The sequence below is a fragment of the Lathyrus oleraceus genome, chromosome 1 (assembly GCF_024323335.1).
Source record: "Lathyrus oleraceus cultivar Zhongwan6 chromosome 1, CAAS_Psat_ZW6_1.0, whole genome shotgun sequence".
In the NCBI taxonomy this organism is placed as follows: Eukaryota; Viridiplantae; Streptophyta; class Magnoliopsida; order Fabales; family Fabaceae; genus Lathyrus; species Lathyrus oleraceus.
In genome coordinates, this window is record NC_066579.1 from 398,112,622 (window position 1) to 398,130,086 (window position 17,465).

Consider the following 17,465-nt stretch of genomic DNA (forward strand, 5'->3'; position numbering starts at 1 on the left):
AGTACCCGATACGGGTTCTGGTACGGAGTACGGTCTTTTTAGAAAAGTTAAGGTACATGTACGTTAGTATAATTTTTTAAAATACAATTATAAAAATAACAAAGGTGTTATATTGTTTAAATAACAAAAAAACATTAAAATTATAAAACAATTTGCTTAAAAAAAGTTAATATCTACGCAATAACATAAATAAATCACACTTAAAAAGTATCAGTATACCATGATATTATTAAAAAGAATGGCTTTTAGTTCAGATTTATCGAGAGAAAAACTAACAACTTAAGAAATATCAACTACATCAAATAGATCTCATCCATCTCCACCAATATCTCACATTTTTGTTGCTCTAATATTATAAACCTTAATATGAGAAGCCAAAGATTTGTATGAACAAAAATTAAATCATTAGCCCTCTTTGAGTTGGGCTTATTCATTTTCAATGAGTGAATAAATTTAATTCTGCTTTCTCTCCACAAAAGATGAAGAACTTGGTTGTGAAAGAACTTTTTTATTTCTAAATAGAATAATTAACCTAATTTTTACTTACGAAAAAAACTCAAAAAATTTAAAAAATTCGGTACGTAGTGTGTATAGGTTGGTGTACCCATTTAAAAAAAACAAAAAAAATTGATACTCGATACGTACCGTACGGTACCCGGTACCGGTACTTTATCCAAAATGGACTGTCCGTCCTTCAAAGAAAAAAAAATCACCATCAAATAACCTTACAAACCACCAACAACAAAACCATGCATTTCCGTCTCATTTCTGGTAAACAACATATAACACAGACTTAACAACAGTAGTGACACCATTCCGTCACCTCCACATCCCAAACTGAACAATAAACACCACCAAGCCGCCCTCGTTCACCACCATTTTCTTCTCATGAAAACAATAAACTTGTTGCAACAATTTCTCAACAACGAAGCAAACTCGGTAGCAGCAATAGATTTCGTCTGATAGCTCCTTCCTCTTTTCATTCTTGTTTGTGTTGTTGTTGAACATGTTGGACTTTTTTTTAAATTTGTTTTGTTTCTCTTTGATAACTTTGAGTGAAAACGAGTTTGGATCCTTCCTTTTGAACAAACACGGAGTGATTTGTTTTTGTTAAGTTTGAGTTGTTGGTTGTGTTTCTTGATCGAGAGAGATAGAGATTGAGAGGAAATCGATTCGGCTTGAAAAAAACACAGAGAGAGAAGAAAGTTTACATTCTTTTTGTTTTGTTCTTCTGCATTTTTTATGAAATGAGATGAGGACGGTATTGGCTTTATTTTGTTTTCATTTTAATAAAAGCATCGCCACTTGTCAATTTCCAATTGGAGAAAGTTTTATTTTGAAAACTAAGAAACTCACTCTCTTTTCCTCTAAGCAGTCGCCCCTCAGTCCTTTTACTTTTTCTTTTTTCTTCATTTTTTTGTTATATTTTTATTAATTTTTACTATCTTTAGTTATTAGTCAATTAGTGTACATATGTTGGTGGAGTGGGCTTTTAGACCCATATTTGAATCTTGCACACTACATACAAGTTTTACACTCCTGTCATGTTTTTTTTCTTTGTTTTTTTCTTTGTTTTTATTATTTATCTATTAATTTAATTATTTGAATCAGTATTTAGTTAATTGATTTTTTTTAATTAGTTGGTTTAGATCTTAATTAATTATTTGCTTTTCAATTGCTAAGTGAATCACTTGATTAATGGTTTAATTTCATTTGTTTTTAGTCAATTAATTAGGAAATTTTCTTTATTCATGTTCATACATTTGCCATGTAAATGATCATAGTGACATTTCATTTGATGTCAAAATCAAGTCTAAACCATCAAACCATTTTCACAGTAATTTCAAACCATTTCAAATCTTTCCACAACACGAAAAGAATAGGATTGTTGAAATCTAGCATTCTAGCAGAACCCTCGAATAATCGGTCCTGAAGCACACGTTTTGGGTTAGCCATTCATTCTTTTTCTTTCACTCCTAAAACCCTTCAAACTATTTTCAAAAACCATTTCTCAAATCGTTTATATGAATCAAACATTGATCAAGCATCAAGTAACTTTTCTTAAAACCAAATGCAATGTTAAAATCTTTTTCTTAAATAACTCGAAAGAAGATGACCATTGGAATCTAGAATTCCGGTGGGAACCCTTGAATGATCGGTCTCGAGCCACGTGTTTTTGTGTTAACCGTTCACTATTTTCCTTCATTCTTAAAACACTTAAATCAATTTTGAGAAATAAGGTCTGTTAGGATTAAGCATTCTAGCGCAACTCTTTGAACAATCAATTCTTATCAAGCATTCTTCGTCCATCAAACAATTTTCTCAATTAAATCTTGAATGAAAAAGGACCGTTGGAATCTAGAATTCATGTTAGGATTAAGCATTCTGACGCAACTCTTTGAAGAATCAATTCTTATCAAGCATTCTTCATCCATCAAACAATATTCTCAATTAAATCTTAAATGAAAAAAGGACCGTTGGAATCTAGAATTCATGTGGGACCCCAATTGATTGATCCAGAGGCTTAGGTATCGCTCTCATCAAGCATTCGTCATTCACCTATAACATATATTTCAACCTATCAAATTATTTTTCTCGCCACTGTGCGATTGATCTTAAAAATAATTTATAAACGAAAGACATTTTTATCTTAAGATGATGTAAAGCAATGTTTCATCCACAATCATTGAGTTGAGATAAGTGACGTTATTCGTCGGACACTTCAGTGGAGTTCAGATCATAGTGATCTTCAATGTAATTTTGAAAACTTGCACGATTGAAGGTAAAAGTGTTTTCCGTTGGTAGAGTTGGGTCGAAGGTTTCACCTAGAGGTGAGAGACTAGTAATGATTGCCACGTCGAAAAGGATAGGTGTTAACATGCCACAGGGGAGTTTGAAGGTTTTAGTCGAACCTTCCCTGAAGTACATCGAAGCAAGCAGTATATAGGGGTTCATTCGATGGGTGTTCCTTGAAATTTGGATGGTGTCGAAGATGCAAGCCGTTTTCCATTGTTCCTGACGTTTGTTTTGGACTTTGTTGAGCTAGACCACACACTCTTTATTACCAGGAATTTGCATCGACCTAAAAACCCTGGCCTTTGGGTCCATGAACTTCAGGTCGATGGAACCATTCTTCTCAAAGGTCGGTGGAACAACTGGAGTAAAGCAAGGAAATTATGATTTAACGTTTTTCAGTTGCGTTTTTGTATCCGGATATGGCTCGTGGAAAAAGCGATGAGTTTATCAGCAACAACAAAGGGAATGAGTATTTGACATTGCCAAATATTTACTACAACCTCGTCAGTAGATGCTGATTGAGGAATGGGTTTTAGACTTTCTTCTTCAGTAAGATTGAAAGTAATGAGGTTGTTACTAGTGTTGTAGGTGATTGCATCCATAGCGTTAGCATAAGAGGTCATTGCAACGAAAGAAAAAAGGGAAATGAGGAAAGTATTACTATTCTGAGAGTTGCAGAAAAATATGCGCAAATAGAAGAAGGAATGAAAACAAAAAACGTGGAAGAGTGATATTTATAAGCAAATACAGTGACAACCAAGAGCCAATCAATATCGATGATAATTGTCCCGATTCGGAGGTAGTGGGAAAGTTAGTAAAGGTGGTTGAAAACCCACGACCTAGAAAGTAGCTGCAAATGATAGAATTTCCCCTTAGAAACCGTGGCACGGAAAGGTGTCGTCATTGCGTATGACATCATCAACGATTAGACACCTAGTTGAAATTGGGAAAGACAAAATGCCATGTTTCTCGGTCGAAACGTTTCTCAGTGAAACTGGCCTTTTCGGGGGGCATTTTGTTAGCCAACAAATTTCGACTATGCCAAAGAGGAAAATTGAAGCAAGAAGTATGGAATCATAAGGCGAAGCGTCGAGAAGAGTGAACATGGTCGAAGGGGTTCGATAGACAAGAATGACACATGCCAGGTTGAAAGGAGGTCGACGGGGAATGAGGCAGTCGAAGTCGAAGCCAAACAAGCAAAAACGATATAATCAGTTGAGCAGGACGTGGGGGAAGTTGCAAAAGACGTGGCACTGCAGTTTTAGACGTGTGGCACATTGTAGATAGCCAACGATAATGTAGCGGTTATTTCTCGTTACTATTTAAGTAGAGTTGATTTCTAGTTTTAGGGGTCGCATTTGTAACATTGTAGAGGAAAAACACTCAAAGTATCAAACATTTAGAGAAAAGAGTTTATTCCTACAAAAATGCATGCTTGCATCCACATTTACCTTCAAGCAATTTAAATTACCAAGTCTTTTTATCTGATTTTTCATTTACGGTTTATCTTGTCTTTTGTTCATCTATTTTAATTGCACATTTTACAAGCATTTTCTGTCTACCATTTTCTTAATCCAAACATTCAAACAAAACATCCTATAAACTTAACACTTAGTCTAGGATTTTATAGTCGATCCTGCAAGTAAACCTCAATAGGAGGCTAGAGATTGTTTGCGCGAAAACTGATGGAGAATTGCGATCCAAAACGCAGCGGAAATTAAAATTTTCTCCTTTAGAGATCCTTACGAATGGTCATGATTAGTGATAGAATATTTACCTCTTGTGACGATTGAAACCTTTGGTGCAGATCTCTTGTGACGATCAAAACCTTTGATGCAGATCCACGGAGCGATCACGAACGTTGAACGATGACAACGTCTCTACTCAGTCCACACGAACGGATTCCTTCAATCACAGTGCTAGTTGGTACGAATGAAGGCTTTGAGTGAGAGAGAGAGAGAGAGAGAGAGAGAGAGAGAGAGAGAGAAAACGAAAATAATGCAACCGCTATTAATGCTTCTGCACAAGGGTTCTATTTATAGAACCACTTGTGTGGGCTTCAAGCTAAAAAGCCCACTTAAGTGTATTTTGGCCCATATCTTATAATATGCCCAAAATCACTTAAGCCCATGGTACCTTACCATATTTCGTATTCTACTCAAGTACACCGTACCTTACGATGTTCTATAATTCACTTAAGGGCACCGTACCTTACGGTATTCCTTAGTTACTCTATCTCTCATCAATCCGTCCTTTGTGTGTGACCCTGTAGGTTTTCGTGACGTTGGCAATTATATTAAATCACGCATTTAACATAATAAATAGTGAGCGGTATCTAGCAACACATCACTGCTACCCAAGACACGAAAATGTCATGTGATCTGACAAAACCTTCTGTGATAATACTTATGTGTATAGTTACCCTTTTGCCCTTATGTCTATATTGAACACAAGGCATAGACCGTGTCATCCTTGTCCAGTTCAATATTGGGCCCATAGACATTTATCCTGTTATGCAGGATGGGCAAATTCCATCTAGGTCACTCATGTCCCTCAGCATGCTTCGTGGAGTACCCATCAACTGTCTTTATGGTTATCCAGTTACGGACAACGTTTGATCAGTAATAAAGCACTCGACTCTACATCTAGGGTCCATAGTGGTTTCAGGTCGAAGAGTGGTATACACCATTATCACCATGAGAATAACTTATGACACTTTGCATAACTTTCTATATAGTATTCTCATAGCGGGTCAATCCGGTATAAATATTACTCCTAATATTCATACCTATGTTTAAGACTTGATAACTCTTTATCCATGATCCATGAGATGTGATCATCAGTCTACAAACATAATAGTCTTAATGCTTTAATGTTATCCCACTTCACACTAAAGCTCGACTACGGATACTTTAAGAATAGTGTCCTTATGTTTAATGTGATCTCATGATTAAGTCATACTTGATACATTAAACAGACTAGCTATTCTAGGGACTTTATTAAACAAACGTAATAAAGAAAAAGCCTTTTATTATTAATAAATAATTCGATACAAGTACCAAAAGTATTGGCCTCTAGGGCTTACACCAACAATCTCCTACTAGCACTAGAGCCAATCAAGCATACCCTTAATACCCATAGATCTAGTATGGCCATCATGCTTCTGCTGCACAAGAGGCTTTGTCAGTGGGTCTGCAAAATTGTCAAGTGTAGGTACTCTACATATTTTCACATCTCCTCTATCTATTATCTCTCGAATGAGATGATAACGCCTAAGTATGTGTTTGGATCGTTGGTGAGATCTAGGCTCCTTGGCTTGTGCGATAGCACCATTGTTATCACAGTAGAGACCAATGGGATCCACAATGCTAGGAACTATGCCAAGTTCACTAATGAACTTTTTGATCCAAACAACTTCCTTTGCTGCACTTGAGGCAGCAATATACTCGGCCTCGGTTGTAGAATCAGCAACTGTATCTTGCTTTGAACTTTTCCAGCTCACAACGCCACCGTTTAAGCAAAACACATAACCAGATTGCGATCTAAAGTCATCCTTATTTGTCTGGAAGCTAGCATCGGTGTATCCAATTACAGCCAACTCTTCCTGACCTCCATATATCAAGAATGAGTCCTTAGTCCTTCTTAAATACTTAAGGATATTCTTGACAGCTACCCAGTGAGCATCACCAGGATCAGATTGGTACCTACTCGTTGCACTTAAAGCATACGAGACATCTGGTCGAGTACATAACATGGCATACATGATATATCCTATTGCAGATGCATATGGAATCTTATTCATGTGATCCCTTTCTTCCTTAGTTAAAGGGGATTGTGTTTTTGATAGACACATGCTATGTTGCATAGGTATGAATCCTTTCTTGGAATCATGCATATTAAAGCGTCTCAACACTTTGTCTATGTATGTACTCTGACTTAGGCCAAGCAGTTTTTGTGATCTATCTCTATAGATTCTGATTCCTAATATATAGCCTGCTTCACCTAGGTCCTTCATACAAAAGCATTTCCCCAACCAAGACTTTACTTGTTGTAGGGTAGGGATATCGTTTCCAATGAGTAATATGTCATCTACATATAATACCAGGAAAACAATCATGCTCCCACTAACCTTCTTGTAGACACAAGGCTCATCTTCGTTCTTGATGAATCCATATTGTTTTACTGTTTCATCAAAACGAAGATTCCAGCTTCTGGAAGCTTGCTTCAATCCATAGATTGATCTTTGTAACTTACATATCTTTTGGGCTTCCTCTGGTATGTCAAATCCTTCAGGCTGTGTCATGTACACATCCTCAAGAAGATTTCCATTAAGGAAAGCAGTTTTGACATCCATCTGCCATATTTCATAATCATGATATGCAGCGATAGCAAGTAAAATCCGAACAGATTTAAGCATTGCAACTGGTGAAAAGGTTTCATCATATTCAATCCCATGAATTTGTTTATATCCTTTTGCAACCAGTCTTGCCTTATAGGTATGTACCTTACCATCCATGTCAGTCTTCTTTTTGAAGACCCACTTGCATCCTATAGGGTTAACTCCTACAGGAGGCTCTACCAAGGTCCAAACTTGGTTTGTGTACATGGAATCCATTTCAGATTTCATGGCTTCTAGCCACTTCTCAGACTCGGGACCAGTTATGGCCTCTTGGTAGGTCACAGGCTCATCTTGATCCATGAGTAATACATCACCTTGATCAGTTATGAGATATCCATATCTCTCAGGTAGTTGACGTATCCTGCTTGACCTACGTTGGTCTTGTTCTACTTGAGCAGGTTGCTCTTCCACAACTTCTTGTGTTTCCTGCTCTAATTCCTCCATAGGTGTATCTATGCTTTGTGATTCTTGAATTTCTTCAAGCTCTACTTTCCTCCCACTGGTTTCTTTGGAAATAAAATCCTTTTCTAGGAAAACTCCAGTTCGAGCAACAAACACTTTGCCCTCAGAAGGATTGTAGAAGTAATACCCTCTTGTTTCTTTAGGATACCCCACAAATAAGCATTTTTCAGATTTGGGCTCAAGCTTAGTTGAAATTTGTCGTTTCACATAAACCTCGCAACCCCAAATCTTTATGTAAGACATATGTGGTTTCTTACCACTCCATATCTCATATGGTGTCTTCTCAACCTTTTTGGATGGAACACGGTTAAGTGTGTAAGCTGCTATCAATAGTGCATGTCCCCAAAAGGAGTTTGGAAGATCGGCGTGACTCATCATGGATCGGACCATGTCCAACAGGGTTCGATTTCTTCTCTCAGACACACCATTCCATTGGGGTGTTCCAGGAGGAGTGAGTTGGGATAGGATCCCACACTCTTTCAGATGGTCATCAAACTCTAGGCTTAAATATTCACCACCTCGATCTGATCGAAGAGCTTTAATATTCTTACCTAGTTGGTTTTGTACTTCATTCTTGAATTCTTTGAACTTTTCAAAGGACTCTGATTTGTGTTTCATTAAATAGACATAACCATATCTACTGAAATCATCAGTGAATGTGATGAAGTACTGAAAACCTCCTTTGGCTGGTATGTTCAGTGGACCACATACATCAATATGTATGAGGGCCAAAAGATCATTAGCTCTTTCACCTTTTCCTGTGAATGGAGACTTTGTCATCTTTCCAATTAAACAAGATCTGCATGTCTCATATGATTCATAATCAAAAGAGTCCAACAGTCCATCTTTATGGAGTTTGGAAATGTGTTTCTCATTTATGTGGCCTAATCGACAATGCCAAAGGTAAGTTGGATTTAACTCATTAGGTTTCATCCTTTTAGTATTAATGTTATAAATAGGCATTTCAAGATCAAGGACATATAGTCCATTGTTCATTTGTGCAGTAGCATAGAATATATCATTCAGATAAATTGAACAACAATTGTTCTTTATTACGAATGAAAAATCGAACTTGTCCAAACAAGAAACGGAAATAATATTCCTGCTAATTGCTGGTACATAATAACAGTTCTCTAACTGAATTATTAAACCACTAGGTAAAGTCAATTCATAAGTTCCTACGGCTAAGGCAGCAACCTTTGCTCCATTACCAACTCGTAGGTCGACTTCACCTTTTGCCAATTTTCTACTCCCTTTGAGTTCTTGCACATTTGTACAAATGTGAGAACCGCATCCAGTATCTAATACCCATGATGCAGAAGTAGATAAATTAATTTCAATAACAAAAATACCTAAAGTTGGAGTCTCTACTCCATACTTCCTATCTTCCAGGTACTTTGGGCAGTTCCTCTTCCAGTGTCCGGTCTTACCGCAATGGAAGCATGTGCCTTTCTTTTCTATGTCTCCACTAGGCTTTAAAACAGTACTAGTGGGTTTGGGTTTGGCAACTTCCTTGCCTTTACCTTTATCATGTTTGAGGATAATCCTCAGGTTTCGGTACCAATCCAGAAAATTTGTCCCAGACAATTTTTTCTTGTCAAGGTTTGATCGCAATATGTTGTTAGAGGTGTTTGTTGTCATGGTAATCTACACAAGGATTAATGAAAATATAAGTATCATTGACATATTTAATTAGGCCTTTAATTAAATATGCTCCCACTATTTTATTCAAAACAAATGACCCTCATCATTTGATTCGGAAAATCCCGTTGGAAGATTTTCTAGTGGGTCAAGATCCTTATTTCACTTCGTTCTAAGTCCGCATAGGCGGATTACACAAAACTAGGTTATTTAGGTAGGAACTCCTTCCAATTGTATCTCATACAACTCTCGAAAATTTCAGTTGGGTGAATAACTCCTTATTCCAATCCATCATATGGATCATTCCCAACTCTTGCTTCTAAACATATATATAATCTTATTATAATTTGTTTAGTTAAGTTTGACTCATTGTTTTAACAGTTGGATATTACAATTATCCCATCGCACCTTACTAATATATAGATCATGCACCTCGCGTAGGCGAAACCTACATTATCCATTACTAGTCTTAATGAGTGCTAAAACTTGGAAAACATAAACTTAATATTTAATTTGAGGGAATTGCAATTGTTCTGATCTCACCGGCTTATTTATCATATAAATCGTCTCTCACATGCATCAACATATATTCACATGCATCAACATACATACACATGCATCAACATACATAATGAAACAGTTATGGCCCCTAGCGCAATTGTTCTCCCAAGCCAATGAGAGAACCTAAGTAAACCTAATAACGATCTAAGCTTCTCCAAGCAAGATCTTCAAGGTTGTCCTCCTTTGATATTGAATTCATCTCTAAGAGATCTTCAAGGTTGTCCTCCTTTGATATTGAGTTCTTCTCTAACTTCATAACATTATCTTCTTTTCTTTCTTCATAACATTACATTACAGAAGAAACTCGTTTTACATACGAGGGATTGAGATGAGAAAAGAAGTTACATTAAGAGATTAAAAGGAGAGGCACGACACGCAGGTCGTATTTAAAAACCCAAAACAAAATGAAGGAAGACTAAGGCCATAATTGATCACCATAAGGCAATAATGATAAACACATTATGATTATTAATTTTAATTCCTTTAATTTATTAAAACCAAATTAAATTTCGGCGACCGATCATACTACGCAAAGTTAGCCGGGGGTTCCGCTGCCCGGTCAGCGGACGGTGGTTGCGCTGACCGATCAGCGGACGGGGGTCAAGGAGGCAGTGCCCCTGTCCAAAACTCTTGCATCAACACAACTCTTGCGCAGTCACAAAACAGAAACCCCGAGAATTCTGACTCTGTGAGTGTGACGACCGTCACAAGCATGTTACGACCGTCACAGGCCCATGACGAACGTCACGCGGCCAAAAACAGAAACGCCCAGAATTATGGATCTGTGATTGTGACGACAGTCACAAAGCACGTGACGACCGTCACGTCCAGCTTGTTACGATCGTCACAAGCTCGTGACGAACGTCACGTGGCCAAAATGACAGAACTTTGAAACAATCAAGAGACGTGTTCCAAAAAGCCCTAAATTCACAACTCTTTGACGGCACAACCCTTGCGCCGTCACCAACCCTAATGCGCCAATTTCAGACCGTCAAACACACCTCGATTGTTGATTCAGTATGATTGATCAACAGATCATTGCTTCACCATACTAATGTCGGATTCCGAAGCAAATGACCATTGATCGCTCAAAGGAAAACAACCATTTAGTGTTTGAATGAACTAAACAGAAACAGTATATCATATATACCGTACTTTGCATTAGGATTACTTATATCATATATAAGTTGATCGGTCTCAATTGAGTAACATATGGACGATCGATGTATCGCTGCTTCACCAGACTAATGTCGGTTCTGAAGCATAGTCAACATCAATCATCCAACTCGTACACTCATGATGCCAAATTTAATTACCCGTTTAATTAATTGATTCATTCTGTCTTTTAATCATATTAATACAAAAATTAAACAGCTATCCGATTCATGGTTTCGTAACCAGGTTCTGACGATCAGTGATAGAATATTTACCTCTTGTGACGATTGAAACCTTTGGTGCATATCTCTTGTGACGATCAAAACCTTTGATGCAGATCCACGGAGCGATCACGAACGTTGAACGATGACAACGTCTCTACTCAGTCCACACGAACGGATTCCTTCAATCACAGTGCTAGCTGGTACGAATGAAGGTTTTGAGTGTGTGTGTGTGTGTGTGTGTGTGTGTGTGTGTGAGAGAGAGAGAGAGAGAGAGAAAACGAAAATAATGCAACCGCAATTAATGCTTCTGCACAAGGGTTCTATTTATAGAACCACTTGTGTGAGCTTCAAGCTAAAAAACCCACTTAAGTGTATTTTGGCCCATATCTTATAATATGCTCAAAATCACTTAAGCCCATGGTACCTTACCATATTTCGTATTCTACTCAAGTACACCGTACCTTACGATGTTCTATAATTCACTTAAGGGCACCGTACCTTACGGTATTTCTTAGTTACTCTATCTCTCATCAATTCGTCCTTTGTGTGTGACCTTGTAGGTTTTCGTGACGTTGGCAATTATATTAAATCACGCATTTAACATAATAAATAGTGAGCGGTATCTAGCAACACATCACTGCTACCCAAGACACGAAAATGTCATGTGATCTGACAAAACCTTTTGTGATAATACTTATGTGTATAGTTACCCTTTTTCCCTTATGTCTATATTGAACACAAGGCATAGACCGCGTCATCCTTGTCCAGTTCAATATTGGGCTCATAGACATTTATCCTGTTATGCAGGATGGGCAAATTGCATCTAGGTCACTCATGTCCCTCAGCATGCTTCGTGGAGTACCCATCAACTGTCTTTATGGTTATCCAGTTACGGACAATGTTTGATCAGCAATAAAGCACTCGACTCTACATCTAGGGTCCATAGTGGTTTCAGGTCGAAGAGTGGTATACACCATTATCACCATGAGAATAACTTATGACACTTTGCATAACTTTCTATATAGTATTCTCATAGCGGGTCAATCCGGTATAAATATTACTCCTAATATTCATACCTATGTTTAAGACTTGATAACTCTTTATCCATGATCCATGAGATGTGATCATCAGTCTACAAAGATAATAGTCTTAATGCTTTAATGTTATCCCACTTCACACTAAAGCTCGACTACGGATACTTTAAGAATAATGTCGTTATGTTTAATGTGATTTCATGATTAAGTCATACTTGATACATTAAACAGACTAGCTATTCTAGGGACTTTATTAAACAAACGTAATAAAGAAAAAGCCTTTTATTATTAATAAATAATTCGATACAAGTACCAAAAGTATTGGCCTTTAGGGCTTACACCAACAAAAACCACGTGCGAACAGCAGGTGATTGCAATTATTATGGATAACCTCATTGATTTGGTAAACCCATATGATTAGATTTTTACTAGATTATCTCAGGCAGCACACATAGCTCATGGAGTCATTATTGTTATTTTTATGTATTATTTGTATATTACGTGTAACATTATTCAGACATCTACATATCACTCTTTATTAGATAACATTTTGGATCTTTCATTGATGCAAGATGAACATAATTTAACATTTGACAAAGGATTACATAACTTAGACATAACTTAAGAAAACGATAATAAATAAGAAAACTTAAACACTGCTAGATAATTCTGGACGTTTCATCATCTCAATCATGTTGTCGACATATCTTGAAATCTTCGAATCTAACCCGATCGGCCCCTTTGTTAGTCTACAGAGAAATGATTTCCACATAATTGTCACACCTTCATCGGTCTTCAACTCAATAAGATTGTATTTCACCCTTCCATTAGTATCAATTCAATCTTCACGAAACTTGATCTTTATCACCTTTGTGTTATCGACATCAGACAACAATTCATTCAACTTGAATGTCAAGGCGGCGAGAGATGTGGTGCCTAATGAAAGTCAACATTCTATGGGAGGTGCAACTTCGTTGAAATACACTTCTGTCTTAATCAAAAATTGAGGAAGAGACATTTTGAGACGTTTTTCTCAAATAACAGGTGACCCTTATTTATAAAACTTTGAATTCATTCTGGACCGCACAAAACGGTCAGTGCAATCACAGTCGTCCAAAACTGTCGGCAAAATCCTAACCGTTTAAAATATCATAAAATTAAACTACCGGAAATTTCATTTTGGTTGAAATTTCCGGTTAAACATGATATTTTTAAAAATTACCGGTAAAATTGCAAACTTTGAAAAAAATTTAAAATTCCCATATATCGAAAATTTTAAATACACTGTCAGAAATTTTGGTGGTACCGAAATTTTTGAATTGCCTATAAAAAAAATTTATACACAAGTTTGATTTAATTTTTTAGCATCTGATACTTTAAAATTTTTTAAAATTATGAAATTACATGGGATGTCGGATAGAACTAAGGTTCGCAAGTTAAATGCTCTAGATAACATGATGGAAATCTAGGAGAGTTGTTAGTGTGTAATTGTTCATGGGCTTTAATCCTCATCAATAAATAAGAACAATTTTTGTATTAATGTTTCCAAGATTTACATAACATGTTTGTTTTGCTATTCATGGTGAGATAAAATGTTTATTTTGATTTATTTTTTAAAATTTATTGGATGTATTTCTTTGATGAATCATTAAATGTATAGGAATACTCAAAGTCAGATTGTAATATCACAATTAATAATATTGAAATGTATATGACAAATATTGATAGAAACTTGTTATTTTTCTATTTATTCAATAAAACTGTAACATTTTTTCTTTGTATTTTCACTCACATTATTTTTCCTCTTTATCTTCTCATTCTTTTGAAGTGAAACATGATTTGGGAACAAAAATTACAATAGTGAAGTCTAATAACCCACTATATCTGCAGTCAATTTTTCCAAAACGTTGAACCCATTAGGAGAAGCAATTACCACTGTGCATCTGTGAAACACAAGAACAAAACTAAATGAGATAAACCCTTATATTGTCATTATCGTATAAAATTTGAGAGAGAAAACTAACGGGATTTTCGAAATGACACCATGGTCGATAACACCATCAACTTTATCAAGGATTTTTGCTACTTCAGCTGCAAGTAATAGAAAGCCAATTGGATTGACCAACAGAAATACTATACTGAGGCTTGGAACTAAAATATGCATCATCAAAATTGCAACTAAAATATGCATCATCAAAATTGCAGGTAGAATGTCTCGTTAAGTCAACTCATATGGGAGTTGTGCATGAACATGCGATTGCAGATTCTTGAGTTTGAATCCGTAAGTTCTCACTTATTCACCTTTAATAAGTGAAATTCCAACGACTCGTCTATTAAACAAAAAAAAACACTTAGCAGGCAGAACTTACTGAGGCTTGGTATTGGAGATGTGAAGATAACATCAAGAACATTATGTCCTTCTCTTGTCACTAGTGGAAAGTCGCCTCCTAGTGGACCTGCTTGCCCTATAGATGCTCTTCTCCACACCTATTTTACAAAAAAAAACAATAAATATAATAGCAATATGCATGTTTTTTGGGGAAAATAATCAAGAGAATGGAGAAAAACATGAGAAACATGAGATAAAATCTCTTGGATCAAGACTAAATCATAAACCTTTATCTAGAGTAGCTTAAACATGGTTAACACTACAAGAAATTTGGGTTCTAGCGAGGTGTTTATACCAAGGGAAAAACACCTCACAAAAAAAGTAACTTTACCAAGAGAAATACTCCTCACAATGCAGTTGTAAATAAATAAAAAATCAATTTTACTAAAGTTACCCCTACAATGTATGATACGCAGCTCACATGCAGTTCTGCACAATGCATTGCAAGGGGTTTTCCACTTAGTAAAGTTATGCATTGCAAAGAGTTTTTCCCCTGGCAAAAACATGTTAAATCTCTGCAACCTATCTAACACGTAGCTGGCACGTTCTCTGCACCCTATAGAACGTTGCGAGGGGTTTTATATTTGGCAAAGTTGCAACAAGTGTTTTTGCGAGGTGTTTATACCCCTCGGAAAAGTAACCATAGCGAGGGGATTTCTTGCTGTGTGAGGGGTTTTTCACCTCGCAAAGCTGGTTTCTTTTTGTAGTGATTTATGGTAGTATATATGGAGGTCTAACATTTTCTTATTAATACATGAAGAAAAACTAAGAGGGAATGTCTAACAAACCTCGGCATCACCAAGAAACATATCATCAATCTCTTCAGCAGTTGCCAACCAGTTAAGCTACAAGGAAAATTTTGGTATTAAAGACAAATATACACAAGAGATAATCAAAAAGCTAGTAATTAGCACAGCTTCTTACGGACTGAATTAAAACTGGAATAGAACCTTCCAGACCACCTTTGTACTGGCTTTCTTCGATAATGAACGCTAGTTTATCGGCAGCATTCAGTATGGACTGAAAACAAAAGCAGAAAAGGCAGGGAAATCAATCATCATTAAAACAAGAAAGTTGATCTTCACAAGTAAACTCAGAAGAAAAACGATATAGTAACCAACCTTCTCCTGTATTATGGATTCCTCACTTTGCAGTTTCCGCCGTCCAATGATAGTAACAAATGTTCCTTCTTCTACACCATCCGCGTCATCAAATGCAAAATCGATCTACAACAGAACAATTCCAAATGAATTAAAAAGCACAACTAACTTTATAGACCTCAACATATCCGAACATTAATTTACTTTTTTTATTTTATACTCTTAATTTAACTGTATCAAAACACTTTTCTTAGTGATATCTTCTCTTTAGGACAATTTTCACCAGAGATTGCATACAAGGTTTTCTGGCAAGCATCCAATGCCTTGTAAAACAAGAAACACTCAACATTAAAGGAAAATCTAGAATATGATTATTTTTGTGCACACTTGAGAACTTCCTTGATAGGTAATCAGTGGAATCCCAGCCTTTGCTGCTTCACTCGCACTTGCAACAGACCTGCATAAACCAACGCATCAATGACAAATGGTTTGGTGCGGTGCACGAGTGAAAAGTTTTAACGCTAACAATGTATTCCAATTGAACTCAAGCAACGGAAGAAGAACTCACGTGGGAATCCCTACTATATCCTTCAAATTACCACGGTGAAGCTGGCGTCCCAAATGCTGAATGGCCATACCAGAAGCATGACCAGACCCCAAACCTACAACCATGCCACTTTTCACGTATGTATCCACCTACAAAACAATAGTACATTTCTACAAAACTCATTCATCTCCCAATAAATTGGATAATTGTAAAGCATCAAAAAGGGGATTCAAGACGTAAGAGATTGATTAAACTATTTGCATAGGTTACAAATGACATATCCAATAAAAAGAAACAGAATTTGAAAGCTGGAAAGAAAGGGAATTATGATGAATTGAAAGATGATACATACAGTGTATTGAGCTGCTGTTAGGAGAGAAGAAGTGTCGTCGAGACAGGAGCGAGTGGGCATTATTCTCACAAAATTGGGTCTCATTCTTCTTCTGCCTAATTGAGGTGTGGGTGAATGTAGAAGAAGACATGTGGAAAGTGTTGAAGATGAAGAAGCTATGGAAGCCATTGTTGTTGTTTAATTCTCACTCTTTAATTTCATCAAATTTAGTGGATAAGGTTTTTTTTTACACACGTCGATAGTTCAATATTCGAGGAAAGTTTAACTGAATGACTAATAAATAGAGTTGTTGTTTTTAATACAGAATTAAACAATTACTAATCATTATTAGTTCCAATGAATTTAAATAATTTATTCTTATACCTATTTTAAATTAGACTTATTATCCTATGTTAGCGAGTTTTTCATTTCCGTTATTCTATTTTTTTTTAAATAAGTTTTGGATTTTAATTTTTTTTTTAATATTCGTGTTTAAGGTAAAATTTTGCACGTAAAAAGAATTTTAAGTTTTTTTATTGTTAAATATGAATACTAAAAAGTTTTAAACATGAATTAATTTAAAAAATAAAAATACAGAGACGAAAACCAAAATTTATTAATTTACAAAGACAATTTATTTGTTTTTAAATTAATTTATTGTGAACAATTAGATAATCTTTAAATTAGTTGGGTAGGTAGTATCATTCAATTAAACAATGTTCTTCAATATCATATTATTTTTTATTTTATTTTAAAATTAATTTAAAAATTTTAAATTAATATTTACTAAAGATATAAATATTCAACTAAAACTCATGAATATTAT

General features: G+C 35.8%; 1 protein-coding gene across 1 annotated transcript; it reads right to left on the minus strand.

Moving 5' to 3' along the window:
- Positions 1 to 13,993: 13,993 nt before the first annotated feature.
- On the minus strand, positions 13,994 to 16,926 carry LOC127074621 (probable ribose-5-phosphate isomerase 4, chloroplastic). Its single transcript, XM_051015957.1, has 9 exons — positions 16,661 to 16,926; positions 16,330 to 16,457; positions 16,149 to 16,218; positions 15,783 to 15,887; positions 15,586 to 15,681; positions 15,450 to 15,506; positions 14,642 to 14,759; positions 14,297 to 14,363; positions 13,994 to 14,215 (listed from the first exon to the last, which is right to left on the minus strand). The coding sequence occupies exons 1-9, from the start codon at positions 16,826 to 16,828 to the stop codon at positions 14,140 to 14,142; spliced, it is 885 nt and encodes a 294-aa protein (XP_050871914.1). The 5' UTR covers positions 16,829 to 16,926; the 3' UTR covers positions 13,994 to 14,139.
- Positions 16,927 to 17,465: the final 539 nt, after the last annotated feature.

Bases quoted from the DNA above. Each gene is read 5' to 3' on its own strand.
- LOC127074621 (XM_051015957.1), bottom strand. From the start codon at position 16,828: ATGGCTTCCATAGCTTCTTCATCTTCAACACTTTCCACATGTCTTCTT. The intron at 15,888-16,148 runs GTGTGCACAAAA...GTTCTGTTGTAG, and splicing joins CCTATCAAGGAAGTTCTCAA to ATCGATTTTGCATTTGATGA. The intron at 15,682-15,782 runs GTTGGTTACTAT...TTTTGTTTTCAG, and splicing joins AATCCATAATACAGGAGAAG to TCCATACTGAATGCTGCCGA.